Here is a 16,890-nt window from a genome sequence, read left to right as displayed (position 1 = left end):
GCACTGTGCCCCCTCATGTACCTAAACCCCACCGGTGGGCCTCCACTTACCCCGCACGTGTAGTGTCACCACTTGCCTTGTCTACCACAGGTGGATGGAACGGCTCCTGAGGTGGGCTCCGGGTGGCCCCTGTCCCTCTCAGTGTGCGGCCCAGTGAGTACTCCCCCGGGTCAGCCTGACCCGTATCTAGCTGGGAGGCAGAGGGCAGTGCTCCCCTTTACATTCGCACCCCTGGACTTAGCACGACACCCCTTGGCACCCCCTGGTTCCTTGGCTTCTTATCCTTAGTGATAGAAGTGACTCACAGGCAGGGCCAGACTGGGACCAAAAATAGGCTCAGGCATTTTAAAATAAACAGTCCATTTTTATGGTGGGGGTCTGACTCATGGGACCCCCACCAATCACCTTGGTTCAAGTGGCTCCCGAGATGTTGGAAAGCTGCAACTCCCATCATGTCTGGAGTGACTACAGCTGATGGGACAGTCAGGAGACTACACAATGATATCAGTGACTACAGCTCTGATGGGACAGTTAGGAAAATACACAATGATATCACTGACCTGAGTGACGTCTTCTCTGTTGTCTTTACTTTTCTTCTTCCTCTGGTCCAGACACCAGGATTTCTTCCATCTTCTCTGTAGAGTCTGACACCTGGACATCATTGGTTCCATAATTTGTCAGTAGATCCTCATCCTCTGTATGATGACAATAATCATTATAACCTTGCCAAATACTGTACCCCCTGAATATAATACTGCCAACCACTGTACCCCCGGAATACTGCCAACCACTGTACCCCTGAATATAATACTGCCAACCACTGTACCCCCGAATATAATACTGCCAACCACTGTACCCCTGAATATAATACTGCAAACCACTGTACCCCTGAATATAATACTGCCAACCACTGTACCCCTGAATATAATACTGCCAACCACTGTACTCCATGAATATAATACTGCCAACCACTGTACCCCCGGAATACTGCCAACCACTGTACCCCCGAATATAATACTGCCAACCACTGTACCCCCGAATATAATACTGCCAAATACTGTACCCCTGAATATAATACTGCCAACCACTGTACACCACTGAATCACCCCATACACCCCACGCACTCCATCCTCAGTCTCCTCATCACCCCATACACCCCACGCAACCCATCCTCAGTCTCCTCATCTCCCCCATACACCCCACACACCCCATCCTCAGTCTCCTCATCTCCCCCATACACCCCACACACTCCATCCTCAGTCTCCTTATCTCCCCCAAACACCCCACACAACCCATCCTCAGTCTCCTCATCACCCCATACACCCCACGCAACACATCCTCAGTCTCCTTATCTCCCCCATACACCCCACACACCCCATCCTCAGTCTCCTCATCACCCAATACACCCCACACACCCCATCCTCAATCTCCTCATCTCCCCCATACACCCCACACACTCCATCTTCAGTCTCCTTATCTCCCCCATACACCCCACACAACCCATCCTCAGTCTCCTCATCACCCCATACACCCAACGCAACACATCCTCAGTCTCCTTATCTCCCCCATACACCCCACACAACCCATTCTAAGTCTAATCATCACCCCACGCACCCCATCCTCAGTCTCATCACCCCATACACCCCACACAACCCATCCTCGGTCTCCTCATCACCCCCATATACCCCATCCTCAGTCTCCTCATCACCCCATACACCCCACGGGCCCCATCCTCAGTCTCATCACCCCCATACACCCCACGCACCCCATCTTCAGTCTCATCACCCCATACACCCCACACAACCCATCCTCGGTCTCCTCATCACCCCATACACCCCATGCACTCCATCCTCAGTCTCCTCATCACCCCATACACCCCACGCACCCCATCCTCAGTCTCCTCATCACCCCATGCACCCCATCCTCAGTCTCCTCATCACACCATACACCCCATGCACTTCATCCTCAGTCTCCTCATCGCCGCATACATCCCATGCACTCCATCTTCAGTCTCCTCATCACCCCATCTTCAGTCTCCTCATCATCCTATGCACTCCATCCTCAGTCTCCTCATCACCCCATACACCCCATCCTCAGTCTCCTCATCACCCCATACACCCCATGCACTCCATCTTCAGTCTCCTCATCACCCCATACATCCCATGCACTCCATCCTCATCACCCCATACACCCCATGCACTCCATCCTCAGTCTCCTCATCACCCCATACACCCCATGCACTCAATCCTCAGTCTCCTCATCACCCCGTGCACTCCATCCTCAGTCTCCTCATCACCGCATACACCCCATGCACTCCATCATCAGTCTCCTCATCACCCTATGCACTCCATCCTCAGTCTCCTCATCACCGCATACACCCCATGCACTCCATCCTCAGTCTCCTCATCACCCTATGCACTCCATCCTCAGTCTCCTCATCACCGCATACACCCCATTCACTCCATCTTCAGTCTCCTCATCACCCCATGCACTCCATCTTCAGTCTCCTCATCACCCCATGCACTCCATCCTCAGTCTCCTCATCACCCCATGCACTCCATCCTCAGTCTCCTCATCACCCCATGCACTCCATCCTCAGTCTCCTCATCACCCCCATACACCCCATCTTCAGTCTCCTCATCACCCCATGCACCCCATGCACCCCATCCTCAGTCTCCTCATCACCCCATACATCCCATGCACTCCATCCTCATCACCCCCATACACCCCACGCACTCCATCCTCAGTCTCCTCATTACCCCATGCACTCCATCCTCAGTCTCCTCATCACCCCATACACCCCATGCACTCCATCCTCAGTCTCCTCATCACCAAATACACCCCATGCACTCCATCCTCAGTCTCCTCATCACCCCATATACCCCATGCACTCCATCCTCAGTCTCCTCATCACCCCATATACCCCATGCACTCCATCCTCAGTCTCCTCATCACCGCATACACCCCATGCACTCCATCATCAGTCTCCTCATCACCCTATGCACTCCATCCCCAGTCTCCTCATCACCCTATGCACTCCATCCTCAGTCTCCTCATCACCGCATACGCCCCATGCATTCCATCCTCAGTCTCCTCATCACCCCATGCACTCCATCTTCAGTCTCCTCATCACCCTATGCACTCCATCCTCAGTCTCCTCATCACCCCATATACCCCATGCACTCCATCCTCAGTCTCCTCATCACCCCATATACCCCATGCACTCCATCCTCAGTCTCCTCATCACCGCATACACCCCATGCACTCCATCATCAGTCTCCTCATCACCCTATGCACTCCATCCTCAGTCTCCTCATCACCCTATGCACTCCATCCTCAGTCTCCTCATCACCGCATACACCCCATGCATTCCATCCTCAGTCTCCTCATCACCCCATGCACTCCATCTTCAGTCTCCTCATCACCCCATGCACTCCATCTTCAGTCTCCTCATCACCCTATGCACTCCATCCTCAGTCTCCTCATCACCCCATATACCCCATGCACTCCATCCTCAGTCTCCTCATCACCCCATATACCCGAATGCACTCCATCCTCAGTCTCCTCATCACCCCATACACCCCACGCAACACATCCTCAGTCTCCTCATCACCCCCATACACCCCATGCACACCATCCTCAGTCTCATCACCCCATACACCCCACACACTCCATCCTCAGTCTCCTCATCACCCCATATACCTTAAGCACCTCATCATTATTACACAGCTGACACCCCCCCCAGTCCTTCTCATCAACATTAAACCCCCTAATCACTACACCCCTGACCCCCCTTCTGGTCCTCCTTATGAACACTACGCTCTCCCAGACACCTAATCCTTCTTATCATTACATCACCAACCTCTTCAACACCCCTCCTGTCCTCTTCTTCATCATTACAATCCGCTCCCCACCCCTCCCCGCCCTGCACCCGACCGTCGCTCTCCTCACCTTATCTGCTCAGCGATGCGGCTGTGAGGCGGGAGGGTTTGCTGCTCCTGTCGCTTCTGCCGGGGTCAGAGGCCATGACACGTGACGTCAGGGGCTTGGAACAGACGTGCGTGCCTGCGCGGGGCACGTCTGTTCCCATCAGCCCCTGGCCTGTCCTCTCGCCCGGCCGGTTTAAAGGTAAATTACTGCTGTCAGCGGCAGGTCCGGGACCTGTTGCTGCAGCATAGAGTATGAAGTACTGGCAGGGGGCCAGGCTGTAACCTGGGCTACTAGGGGGGCCCCCTAACACGCTGGGCCCCTGTGCAGCCGAACCGGCTGAACAAGTGATATGTCCGCCCCTGGTCTATATGATTCTTCCCAACAGACTGCCTTTAATCTGCACTCCACTCACTTTCCAGACTTTGTGAGCTTTCCTACAGGGTTTCTCACACCCCTGTCTACTTTCTGAGCCTGGTATGTAATCCCTTCCATGCTGTTATCTCTGACACTGAGAGGGCAGAAAGTCTTTCAGACCTTATCTTATCTTAGATCTTATCTTTGTAGCAGCTAAATTGTAGGAAAAATCTAATAAAGACTATTTAGAAAGTTGCTTATTTTGCATAGAGGAAACTTATGAACAATAAACAGAAACAGTAAAAAGGTGTCCCTAGCCTTTAAAGATAATCTTGAGATGTTTTATTAGGGTGTCCATTATATCTCCTGGAGACAAATTTTTTATGGTTACAAAAAAGATGGATCCTTTTACATAAATGAAGTCAAAGTGAAATAGGTATCCGCTTCTGGTAATCTCAGGGCTGTACTAAAGGGGTACGCCACCCATAGACATCTTATCCACTATCCAAAGGATAGGGGATAAGATGACTTAACACGTGGACCCCCCCCTCGATCTCTGTGCAGCACCCGGAATTCTGTGCTGGCTGCTGCTCTATTCTCGGAAACCTCTGAGTATCCAGGACTGGAGACGTGATGTAAAACCACGCCCCCTTGTGATGTCACACCATGCCCCCTCCATTCATGTCTATGGGAGGGGGCAGGACGGCCATTCCCCCTCCCTTCCAAGATTAGCCAACTTCTGCAGTTTAGGCCTTCAGTCATCTTCTGTCCCAGCTTTTCATTATCAGGATTACAAATTTCCATTCTTCCTAAGGTTGATACCTCATCATTTGGAGTAGGTGTAGTGTTTTCCCTGCATAATTAAAGGATTAAGGTTTCATTCATGTGGCTTCTTCTGTACTAAATATTCTTCCATTTAGGATATAATTTGCTGTCATCTTCAGGAAGATAAAATCTAGAATACCTTCAGTTTGCTTATGGATTTCATCCTTGTGCAGCTCAATGGGCTCGATTTTCGCAATTCTATTTTGCCCTTACTTGTCTTCCAGCCAACAAGAATCTTAATGCAGTCAAGGACTCTTGACACATCTGGATCTTGTTCATGTTATTCATCCAAACTGTATACTTGCCTTGACCAAAGAAAGAAAAAAAAACCTTAAAAGATGATCCTTTGCATCCTTGGACTTCGTTATTAATTTATTTTCCACTCTGCTCACTCACTGCCATCTGGGTGGTGGTAGATCTCTTCGCTCCTCACCTGGCCAAGACTTTCTTCATGGTCTCCGAGCTCACATGGTTACAGATCATGTAGTGTAGTTTGTGTTCAAAGTTTAGAAATTCCTCATTGTCTTGGACTCTTCCTTGGGATACTATATACTACAATACTATAATAAATGTCAGACAGTGGATTAACCAGGTTGTGTAGCAATATCTCTGTACATATGCAAATGCCCACTGGCCATGCCCAGTTGCTAGGCAACACTTCCTTCCCTTGTTCCAGTTTTCTTCCATGGCCTGCAGTCTCCTTCTCTGGTTTTGTAGCTGTACCAGTTTTATAAGGCAATTGGCTACTGAAGATCAAGGTTTTTGGTCCTTGCCACTTGTTCTAAGTGTCTATAGCATGCAGCTTTATCCTTCCCTGGCTCAGTAAAGAACAAAACAATCGTTACAAATCTTGTAATCAGTAAACAGATAATTCTGACTCTCAGGCATCTTTGCTATGTTAAAAACATAAAAAGTAGTAGCTAAACTAAAATCTTAATTTATCATTAGAACGATTGTCAGGCTAGAGAACAGGTAAATACATGATCATGTAAATGTAGACATATAGAGCTCTAACTATAGGGCTCTAGGGGTTCTAACTATAGTTTGATATCCCCAAAGTATAAGTATAGTTAATTGTACCTAAATAGTTATTGTTGTATCTTTAGAATGTCTGTATATGACTGTGCCTAAATGTTGACGTGATTCAGTGTTCCACTAGATTTTGTCATTTAAACTCTTTCTCTACTGTAACAAAGATTAACCACACCTCAAGAATACTACCCTAGGGTACACAGTGAATAATTGTTTGAGACATAAAGTTTTGAAAAAAATGCAGATTTTATTAAAACAATAAAAACCTAAATGGTTAAAAATATCAGAGCAATGTCAATGTTATCTTCGAGCAATGTCTTTCTCTACTGTGGTTGCATGAGTCTTTATGTTTCTAGTTATGGTTTGTTACTTACTTAACCACATTACCATCTGGAAAGTCCACTGATTTTCAGCTCTATATCATGCTCAAAGCTGCAGACATGTACAGATAACAGAGAGAGATCAAGCAAATGATACCTACTCGCTGATTCTGTTATAATGACCTCAATGTCAGGTTTTTTTAAAATTATCAATCATGAAAAATAACAATCATTTAACTGAACCCCAACTGTCCCCATTCAAAGTGTATGGGACCTGTTGGGTTCCGTTGATGTCAGCTGTCACCACCTCCATCACAGCCCCATTATCAGCAGTTGTAACTACCGTATATACTCGAGTACAAGCCGACCCGAATATAAGCCGAGGCCCCTAATTTCACCCCAAAATCCCAGGGGAAAAAAAAAAAAAAAAAAAAAAAAAAAAAAAAAAAAAAAAAAAAAAAAAAAAAAAAAAAAAAAAAAAAAAAAAAAGTTATTGACTCGAGTATAAGCCTAGGATGGGAAGAAATACATCATCCCCCCTGTCATCATCCAGACCCCCGTCATTAACACCCTCATCATCATCACCCTGTCATCCCACACCCCCCTTCATCATCCCCTTGTCATCATCCCACCCCCCCTTCATCATCCCCTTGTCATCGTCCCCTCCCCCCCTTCATCATCCCCTTGTCATCATCCCCACCCCCCTTCATCATCCCCTTGTCATCATCCCCACCCCCCCTTCATCATCCCCTTGTCATCATCCCACACCCCCCCCTTCATCATCCCCTTGTCATAATCCCACCCCCCCTTCATCATCCCCTTGTCATCATCCCACACCCCCCCTTCATCATCCCCTTGTCATCATCACCACATGTCAACAGCCCCCCCCCCTTCATCCTCACCGCTTGTCAATGTCTGATAGAGTGGTCTTCAACCTGCGGGCCTCCAGATGTTTCAAAACTACAACTCCCAGCAAGCCCAGGCAGCCATCGGCTGTCCGGGCTTGCTGGGAGTTGCAGTTTTGAAACCTCTGGAGGTCCGCAGGTTGAAGACCACTGCGGCCTTCGACATCATCCAGCCCCCCCCCCCCCTCTCACCCCCTTTAGTTTTGTACTCACCTCCGCTCGGCGGGACGTTAGGGTGCGCTGGTCCGGTGCTGCAGGACTGTCCGGTGGGGAGGTCGTCCAGTGGGATAGTGGTTCCGGGCTGCCATCTTCACCGGGGGGGTTCTTCTCCGCGCTTCGGGCCCGGAATAGAGGTGTTGCCTTGACCATGACGCAGAGCGACGTTGGTAATGAACGTCCCGCTGCGTCGTCGTCAAGGCAACGTGACTATTCCGGGGCCGGGCCCGAAGCACGGAGAAGAGGCCCCCCCCGGTGAAGATGGCAGCCCAGAACCACTATCCCACCGGACGACCTCCCCACCGGACAGTCCTGCAGCACCGGACCAGCGCACACTAACGTCCCGCCGAGCGGAGATGAGTACAAAACTAAAGGGGGTGAGAGGGGGGGGGCTGGATGATGTCGAAGGCCGCAGTGGTCTTCAACCTGCGGACCTCCAGAGGTTTCAAAACTACAACTCCCAGCCGATGGCTGCCCGGGCTTGCTGGGAGTTGTAGTTTTGAAACCTCTGGAGGTCCGCAGGTTGAAGACCACTGAGGGCGGAAAAATTGTGCTGAAAAACTCGGCTTATACTCGAGTATATATGGTATGCTCCCTAACCAAACTCCAAAACACTGATGAGAACATAGCGTAAGCTGATGGTTGTCAGCAGAGTTACAAAATCATGTTTTCCTTCCAAGCTCAATTGCCATAAAGGCAGAGCTAAACTTTATATATAGGTGTCAGGTTAATAAAAGTACTGTATTATGGTTCATCTCACAACTTGTCTTATGATTTGGATATTTTAATAATATTATTTTTAATATATCAAAGGTACCCAAGTGCTAACATTATTTGCTTTCCGTTTTTTTTTTGGGCCCAAAGGTTGCCGGGTTTGCTTTAGAGCACTCTGTATTTTTGTTATTATTCTTGAGTAGGCCTAGTGATAGTCCCAGTCGCACATTTTGTGTTTTCATTATATAACATGTATTGTGTACTCTGTATTGAATGATGACCTGGACAAGCATTTATCTTTGGAACTAGATATTGATCCCAACCTTGGCCATGCTCTTGACTTGTCCTGTTGTGTAGTCTCCTGTTTATCAGTTTTGCTTTTTGTTTTACTGACTGCATTCTGATTGATATCCTGGTGATTTCTAACCATATCACAGTTGTGACATCACCATGGGCCTCCAACTATGTCTATTCTGACTGTATGATAGAATAGATGAGGGGATTCCTTACAACCTGCTCTGCAGTCTAGCCTGTGTCAATAGTACTGAGAATTCACTTTCCATTATGTGTCACATGGTAGCATTATCTCACAGAAATCTTTATGCTTGTCTTCAAAACGTAAGGACATCTTAAGAATCATAAGCTATCCTGTGGCTTTGCCTAGCTAGTCTGTAGTCTTTATATCTGATCTGAAATGGGGCAGCCTCTATCTCCCAGCTCCCTTTGGGTATTTATCAGGTAAACCTGTAACAGGCTCCCTCCCTTTAATGTTGGCAAGGTTTGTCCAGATGAAAGGTCTGAATTCTCTTAATGAGGGCGGGAGCATGAATAGAAGAGGCTGGGACCCACAACGTTTTCTCCGACCATGACCCCTCCAATGTACGAGATACTGTCAAAAATCTTAGATGCTTCGTACAAGTTTGCCATCAATTTCAACAGGAGGAGAAGTTTAGAAACAGGGAGGGAACATGTTTTTTGAACAATCACTGATGAAATGCATTGTAAATTGTGAATGATCTTGGTTATTTGAACTTATAACAGACTGGATTTATGACTTCAGATACTTCATAGGGCTCAATGAAGCAGGAGGTCATTTTTCCTGATGGTACCTTGAGACGTAAATTTTTGGTTGAGAGCCAAACCTTCTCACCTATCTTAAATTTTGTGCTACAAGTATGTCTCTTGTTGGAATGTTTTTGTTGGATTTCTTGGGCATGCTTCAGGTTCTCTTGAACCTGAGCCCAGGATTGCTAGATTTATTCTCACAGCAAGAACTAAGGGTGCAACCCATAGACACAATAGAAGGGAGACATGCCTATAGAGATATTTCCATGATTATTTAGGGCAAACTCCGCCTGGGGCAGAAACAAGACCCATTCATCTTGTGTGCCACATATCATCTGAAGTACTTTTTCCACAATTTGGTTCATTCTCTCAGTCTGCCTATTCGATGGGGGTTTGAGAGAGTGACAATTTTACCTCTAATTACAAAAAACTTCCCAGAATTTAGAAACAAACTGAACTCCCTAATTCCTAAACAAAAAAAACACAAGTGCTCCAATGTGCAGGAACTTAGCTGTAAAGCAGAGTCACCAATAATAGGATAAGACTCACTGGAAAGTGTTGTGCAATGAATAAACGAGGCACAGCTCTCAATAGGCTCAATTCACATATGCATCCTCACGGGTAATGATTGTAGTAGTAGTTACTTCCTGGGTGGCTGCAGCTTTCTACCTTGCACACTTCGTAATGTCTGAGAAAGGGAACAGACCGTCCCTGAAACATGTCACATGTTATTTATTAAATAAAATTCAGTTAACTTATTTCAGTTATCCTGATCTGTGACAGTGCTTACATTATTCCAAATTCCGCACCATTGATGTAAATCTATCTTCTGCAATCCCTACACAGTCAGAGATACAGTTTGTCAAACAGTTTAAACCCCCTCTGATCAATTCTCTAAAGCACCAGTCAATCTGGATTATGGCATTATAGCGTTGCAGACCCATAATTAAATTAACAGACACATTGTTTAACACCAGAAATTTTACCTTTTTAAAGTGGAGTGAACCCAATAGCAGTCCCACCTCAGGTGTGGTTTGTGACACTTGTCCACCTGACAGGGGAGTATTATCAACACACATGTTAGAATGGGACACTTTATAGACAACATGGGAAAACAGTCATTTGGGAATACCTGTGCACCTGAGTGATCTCTTTGACAACCACTTAGGCGCTTGGCATTTCCCAGATGCTGACATCCTGGACAGACTCGTAGCATAGACCCTTGTTCCTTCCAAGGTTCCTTCTCTCTTAAGATGGCATAATACCAACTTGCTTGGCCTCATAATCAAAAACCACCTGAGGTGGGTAAGTGGAGGATAGAGAAGGAGAGCGAGAAAATGGGTTGGTAGATAAAGTAGGAGATCGTTCATGCATCCGCTCTCTAAGATTCAAGTCTATGCGAGTTGCCTAAGTCCTTGTCTGCTCTAGGGTGTCAGGAGGGGCATAAGCAACCAGAAGATCAATCAGACAATCAAAGTCTAAATGGACACTTCAGAGCCTGATCATTCCAGCCTGAAGCAGGATACCAATTGCAAATTTCAGTGCAGTATGCCTCAGTGCTTTGGACTCACTAATTGCGTTTCTGCATAAGCCACTCTATCAGGTTCATCATACAGCAGATCTAAGGAGGCAAACAAAAACATCCACAGAAGGTGGAAAAGAAAAAGCCCTCTGGTAGTTACCTTGGGGAGGGACATCACAATTCCCACCCTCTGTACAAGCAGATTGAGGCTTCATACGAAAATATAGCCTACAACTTTCACGAAAAAGCTGGTAATTTTTAACTTCGGTTCAACTGCTACCATTTTAGGAGGTCTAGAGGCCGAAATCTGAGATTACTCCTGGCTTAAACCTGATTTGTTAGACTCTGGACTAGTTAAGGAAGTCCCTGCATCTGCTCTACCAAAGCCACCATGGCATCCATAGCAACAGGAAAGCAGCAGAAGCAGTATTTGAGCCTGCAATGTCACATTAGGCAGGGATACATGCAGCCCTGAGCTTGCATGACAGACCCTCAACTGGGCAACAGTCCCTATAATGGATAAGTGCAGGGAGTAGGAATGTCAACATAATAATGCAAAAAAAAAAAAAAAAACAGTACAGAAGTCAGGGAACAACTCAGAACACAAAGGGTTATCAAAATTACAAAGCAGGGAGCACAAAACAGTTACCATCAAACTGACAAACAGACAAACAAAGCAAGGTCAGGCAGGCCAGGTCAATACCAAGATAGCAGCAAGGTACAGAACTGGCAGGCAGAGAATAGTCAGGTCACTAAGACAAAGTAGAAAACATAATCACACCGGAGTTCAAAAGTGCAGAGCCAGAAACAAGAAGTAAACTTCTATTGCAAGCAAGGCTAAAATGACTGATTGGGGTAAAAACAGCCCAGCCATAGGTGTGAGCAAAAGGCTGAATACTCCTGGCCTGGGCGTCATCACTACAATGAGGGAAGCTGCAGCTGAAGATGGGAGGGGATTGAGCTACTGCTTAGAGGTAACGACAGACACACATGTAACAAATGGCTCTTAGTAAAGGTATAAAATAGTCTTTTATCTTAGCAGCTCAAATGCCATAGGCATGCTGAGCCACAGCCGGCATGCCTACGCCTTCCCATCTCCCTATCTTCTTTTAGTGATTGATGTAAAGAGTTATGTGCTAAAAGCTGAGCCATGTACATTAATCATGTATTTTCTGTATTTTGTAAACCGAGAAGTAGTTTGTGTTTTGGTTCTAACTCAATGCCTTCTTTAGCCGTTGCAGATTCTTTTTGCTGGAGAAGCCACAATAAGAAACTTCTATTCAACAACTCATGGAGCCCTCATGTCTGGTTGGAGAGAAGCACAGCGCTTAATTGACAAATATCCTGAAATCGAGGTGACCAATAGCAAAGCCAAGCTCTAAGAAAAAAGGCCATCTGCAAACAAAACTGCAGCAATATATTTATATTTTATATTTTTATGCATATTTGTTATTCATTTACTACTTATTAAAATAAGTAGGACATTTATTCAAATTATTCAATGATTTACTTTTTTTGTGTATTATTTACTGTTCAGTATAGTGGCAAAATAAATGCTTTTCTGTGTGCATTTTTTTTTTTAAATCAGGGGGTACTCTTAAAGGGGAATTCTTATCTCGGTAAACATATTTCAATACGTCCCATAGGAGTATGAGCATATGTAAATACATAAAAGGAGAGATCCAGCTAAAATTAACTTGTCCCCTATCCTGTGTATAGGGAATAAGTAGCTGATCTGGTCCCAGTGTTCGGATCCCCCACAATCCCCTAAACAGGAACCTGTACTCAGTAAGGAGTGCGTGCTTCTGGGACCCCTGCGATCTCTGGGACAGGATCCCAACTCTCTCAGTGAGAAGCGTGTTTCATCTTTTTGGCACTCCCTTAGAAGTCAATGGAGCACTGATTTCCAAGGGAGTGCCAAAAAGATGAAACACGCTTCTCACTGAGAAAGTCGGGATCCCTTCCCAGAGATCGCAGGGGTCCCGGCAATTCAATGGATGCAAGACCTGTGAAGCTGCTATCAAATAAGGGGTCCTATGTTAAATTGTAATGTGACCAGTTAAAATGTTGTTAAAAGTTTGATTGAAATAGCTTTTGATTTCATTAAATATGCTGAAAACACAACAAATGACAATGTTCAGTTCTTTACGACCTATGAAGTGTTTTTAAACTTACTGTGCGTGATAATTTGAGAGAGTGCTTTTTAAGTTTTTTATGTTTATGTCACTGCAAAGTAGAATTGCTGGCGCAAAACATAAGCCAGAATATGACATTTTAGGTGCAAAATTGAAAGGGTTATGATTTTTAAAAGTTAAGGAGGAAAAAACGAAAGTGCAAAAACTCCTTAACGGGTTAATATTCTCCCACTACTGTACACAACACACTGCACATACATGACAACACTCTATTCATGGTTTCTGGAGCAGTGCCTCTCCGTAGAGAATGCATAGAGCGCTGGTCCACTCTCTCCATTTCCAGGGACATTACTCCTCTATTCTTCAGTAGGTGTCCCAGTGGTCAGACCCCCACCGTAAATTTTGTGACTAACTCAAAGAGCAATAATGTTGATAGCCTGTCACCTGAGTTTAAGAGGACCTCTTATATTGACAGACTGACAACAACCCCCATCAATATCCTGGTATAGCATGATGGGGGTTGTAGTAGTAATAGTATTACTGACATCAGGCCTGTCGCTACAGGACAGGCAAACCAAGCAATTGCTTGGGGCCCCGTGCAGTGCTGATGCTTGCTGTCCTCCTGCCTCTGTCCCGGTTCGGCAGCTCACCCTGTTGGCCGGCTGGGCCAGCAGTGCGAGAGCCTGGAGCGGGAGGACAAAACTAAAGCCGCTCAGCCTCCGGCTCCTATTTTCGTGCCCGCCCCGGCTCAGCTGTAGATTACAGCATGTAGTTGCCGGTGGGAAGCGAATTCAGGAGGATCACCCCGCCCCCAGTGCGTACAGCTACGCGGTGAGGTGCGCAGTGCGCGTAGCAACAGCGCAAGCAAGATTCTGCCCTAATTAAGCCCCTGAATTCCTCCCGGCAACTACAGCAGCAGAACAGGTACCAGCCGGGGCCCTGGGGGGGTCTAATGATAACCTAGGGGTACTACTACCTGCATACTGGGTCTGGGGGGAGGGGGGTTAATCTGGGGGTACTAACTTTCTATGGGGGGGGGGGGGAATAATCTGGGGCCCCCAAATTATCCCCTCCCAGTAGGAAGGTGGTACCCCCAGATTAACGCCCTCCCCCCAGTAGGTAGATGGCACCCCCAGATTAACACCCTCCTGGGGTACTGGGGGTACTAGCTGCCTACTGGGGGGGGGTTGATCTGGGGGTACTACCTGCACACTGAGGGAGGGGCTTAATCTGGGGGTACTACCTGCCTACTGGGGGGGTTAATCTGGGGGTACTACCTGCATACTGGGGGAGGGGGTTAATCTGGGGGTAATACTTGCCTACTGGGGGGGATGGGGTTTATCTGGGGGTACTACCTGCCTAATGGGGGAAGTGGGTTAATCTGGGGGTGCTTCATGCCTACTGGAGGGAGGAGTTTAATCTGGGAGAACTACCTGCATACTGGGGGGGAGGGGGTTAATTGGGGGTACTATCTGCATACTGGGGGAGGGGGTTTATCTGGGGGTACTACCTGCCTACTGGGGGGGATGGGGTTTATCTGGGAGTACTACCTGCCTAATGGGGGAAGTGGGTTAATCTGGGGGTGCTTCATGCCTACTGGAGGGAGGAGTTTAATCTGGGGGAACTACCTGCATACTGGGGGGGAGGGGGTTAATTGGGGGTACTATCTGCATACTGGGGGAGGGGGTTTATCTGGGGGTACTACCTGCCTACTGGGGGGGAGGGGGTTTATCTGGGGATACCACCTGCCTACTGGGGGAAGGGGGTTAATCTGGGGGTGCTTCATGCCTACTGGGGGGGAGGGGGTTAATCTGGGGGTACTACCTGCCTACCAGGGGGTGGGGTCTAATATGGGGCTACTACCTGTCTTCTGGGGGGGAGGGGGTAATCTGGGGGTACTACCTGCCTACTGGGGGTTAATCTGGGGGTACTACCTGCCTACTGGAGGGAGGGGGTCAATCTGGGGGTACTACCTGCCTACTGGGGACCTAATTTGGGGGTACCATCAGTCTACTGGGACGGGGGGGAAGGTGTTAACATGGGGGGAGAATGTCACATGGGGGAGAGAATGTCACATGGCGTAAAATGAGACAGGAGGTAGGGATGGGAAGGGGAGAATGTCACATGGGGGGATAGAAATGAAATTGGGAGAATGTGATTAGGGGTGGTGGATATAAAATGGGGGAATAGATGTAAAAGGGGGGGGAATTGGACAAGAAATGGGAGGATTTCACTATTTGTTTATAATATTGAAATTTCAATATTTAGGTCCATAATCGCAATCGCACAGTTCCCCATATCTTGCAGCCCTACTAGCTATGTACCTGGCTACCTAACTATCTACATCAGTGCTTCCCAACCAGGGTGCAAAACTATGACTCCCAGCATGCCCGGAAAGACAGAGGTCGTCTGGGCGCTGTAGTTTTGCAACAGCTGGAGGCACCATGGTTGGGGACTGTTGGGCACCATGCTCTGTTACTGAGTGGGACACCAAGGGGGGGCATTATTACAGTCCTATAGATGAAGAGATTGTGTAGTGTTAAGGAGAGCAGATGAAGAAAGATGAAGTTTTGGCTGGAAGAAGACATCATGGCGGTCTGAGTCGGAAAGGAAAGAGGACGACGCTGATCAGAAAAGCCATGACCTGTGAGTTCCTTCATGTAGCTGTAATCACTTATATGGGGTATATATCCTGTGTACAGCTGGTATATATCTCTATATGCTTCTGTATATAATCTTTTTTACGTGCGTAAGGTGGGGAGGGGGTAGGGGGGTCTCCATGTCTATTTTGCTTGGGGCCCCCAAATTCCTTCAAACGGCCCTGACTGACATATAGCACCAGTATAGAATAATGGAGTTGATAGTAGTAATAGTATGACTGACATAACACTAGGGTAGTAGTAGTGGTATGACTGACAGAGCACTTGTAGAGCATGATGGGGGGGGGGGGCGGGGGATAGTAATAATAGTATGACTGACACATATATCACTAGTATAGTATAATGAGTAGACTACTACTATCATCTCCATCATGCTATAACAGTGCTATATGTATCAGTCATAATATTACTAGTAGTATGACTGATACATATAGCACTAGTATAGCATGATTGGGGTGATAGCGGTAATAATATGACTATGGTCACATGGTATCTGGTATGACTGGGAAGTAGCAGCACGCTGCTGATGCTGGTGTGTCCCTGTGTTAGGTTTGTTGTGCGCTCTGCTCCTCTTCATCGGGCGCCACACAGGGAAAGGGAGAGACTTGTCAGGGAATCGCAGGGGCTTGCAGCAGTGCCAGAATGGGAACAAAAATAGGCCCAGGCATTTTAGAATAAGCAGCCCATTTTTTTGGGTGGGGGTCCAACTGCTGAAACCCTGACCGATCATCTCAGTTCAAGTTGCTCTTCAGCTGTTGTAAGGCTACAACTCCCATCATGCCTGGAGAGCCTAAGGCATTATGGGAGTTATAGTTTTGCAATAGCTGGAGCTCGACAGATTGGGGTACAGTTTCTCCAATAATAACTGCAGAAGTGACTACAGTGATGGGACAGTTAGGAGAATACACAACTATATCAATGACCACAGCTCTGATGGGACAGCCAGGAGAATACACAATGATATCAATGACCTGAGTCATGTCTTCTCTGTTGTCTTTCCTTTTCTTTTTCATCTTGTCCAGGCGCCAGGACTTCTTGCAGCTACATCTTCCTCTGCAGAATCTGACCTGGACATCATTGGTTCCTTAATTTGTCAGTAGATCCTCATCCTCTGTATAACAACAATAATCATTATAACCCTGCCAAGCACTGTGCCCCCTGAATATATCCCTGCCAGGAACTGTGCCCTCTGCCACATACTGTACCTGTTAT

General features: G+C 47.1%; 1 protein-coding gene and 1 long non-coding RNA gene across 2 annotated transcripts in view; one reads left to right on the top strand and one right to left on the bottom strand.

Moving 5' to 3' along the window:
- Window positions 1-12,744, top strand: part of LOC130282037 (peroxisomal N(1)-acetyl-spermine/spermidine oxidase-like) — a 68,215-nt gene extending 55,471 nt beyond the window's left edge. Inside the window, exon 7 of the mRNA XM_056529870.1 lies at window positions 12,116-12,744. Coding sequence (XP_056385845.1) covers window positions 12,116-12,265 — 150 coding nt within the window. The 3' untranslated portion in view covers window positions 12,266-12,744. The remainder of the gene's footprint in view (window positions 1-12,115) is intronic.
- Window positions 4,614-6,070, bottom strand: LOC130282038 (uncharacterized). The gene is made up of 3 exons (XR_008846223.1): window positions 5,506-6,070; window positions 5,323-5,414; window positions 4,614-5,137 (listed from the first exon to the last, which is right to left on the bottom strand). It is a non-coding gene; the product is annotated as an uncharacterized LOC130282038 (long non-coding RNA).
- Window positions 12,745-16,890: the final 4,146 nt, after the last annotated feature.

The sequence above is a fragment of the Hyla sarda genome, chromosome 7, assembly GCF_029499605.1.
Source record: "Hyla sarda isolate aHylSar1 chromosome 7, aHylSar1.hap1, whole genome shotgun sequence".
Lineage (NCBI taxonomy): Eukaryota > Metazoa > Chordata > Amphibia > Anura > Hylidae > Hyla > Hyla sarda.
Note: the sequence above shows the minus strand (reverse complement) of the source record. Positions and strands in the feature narration are given on the sequence as shown.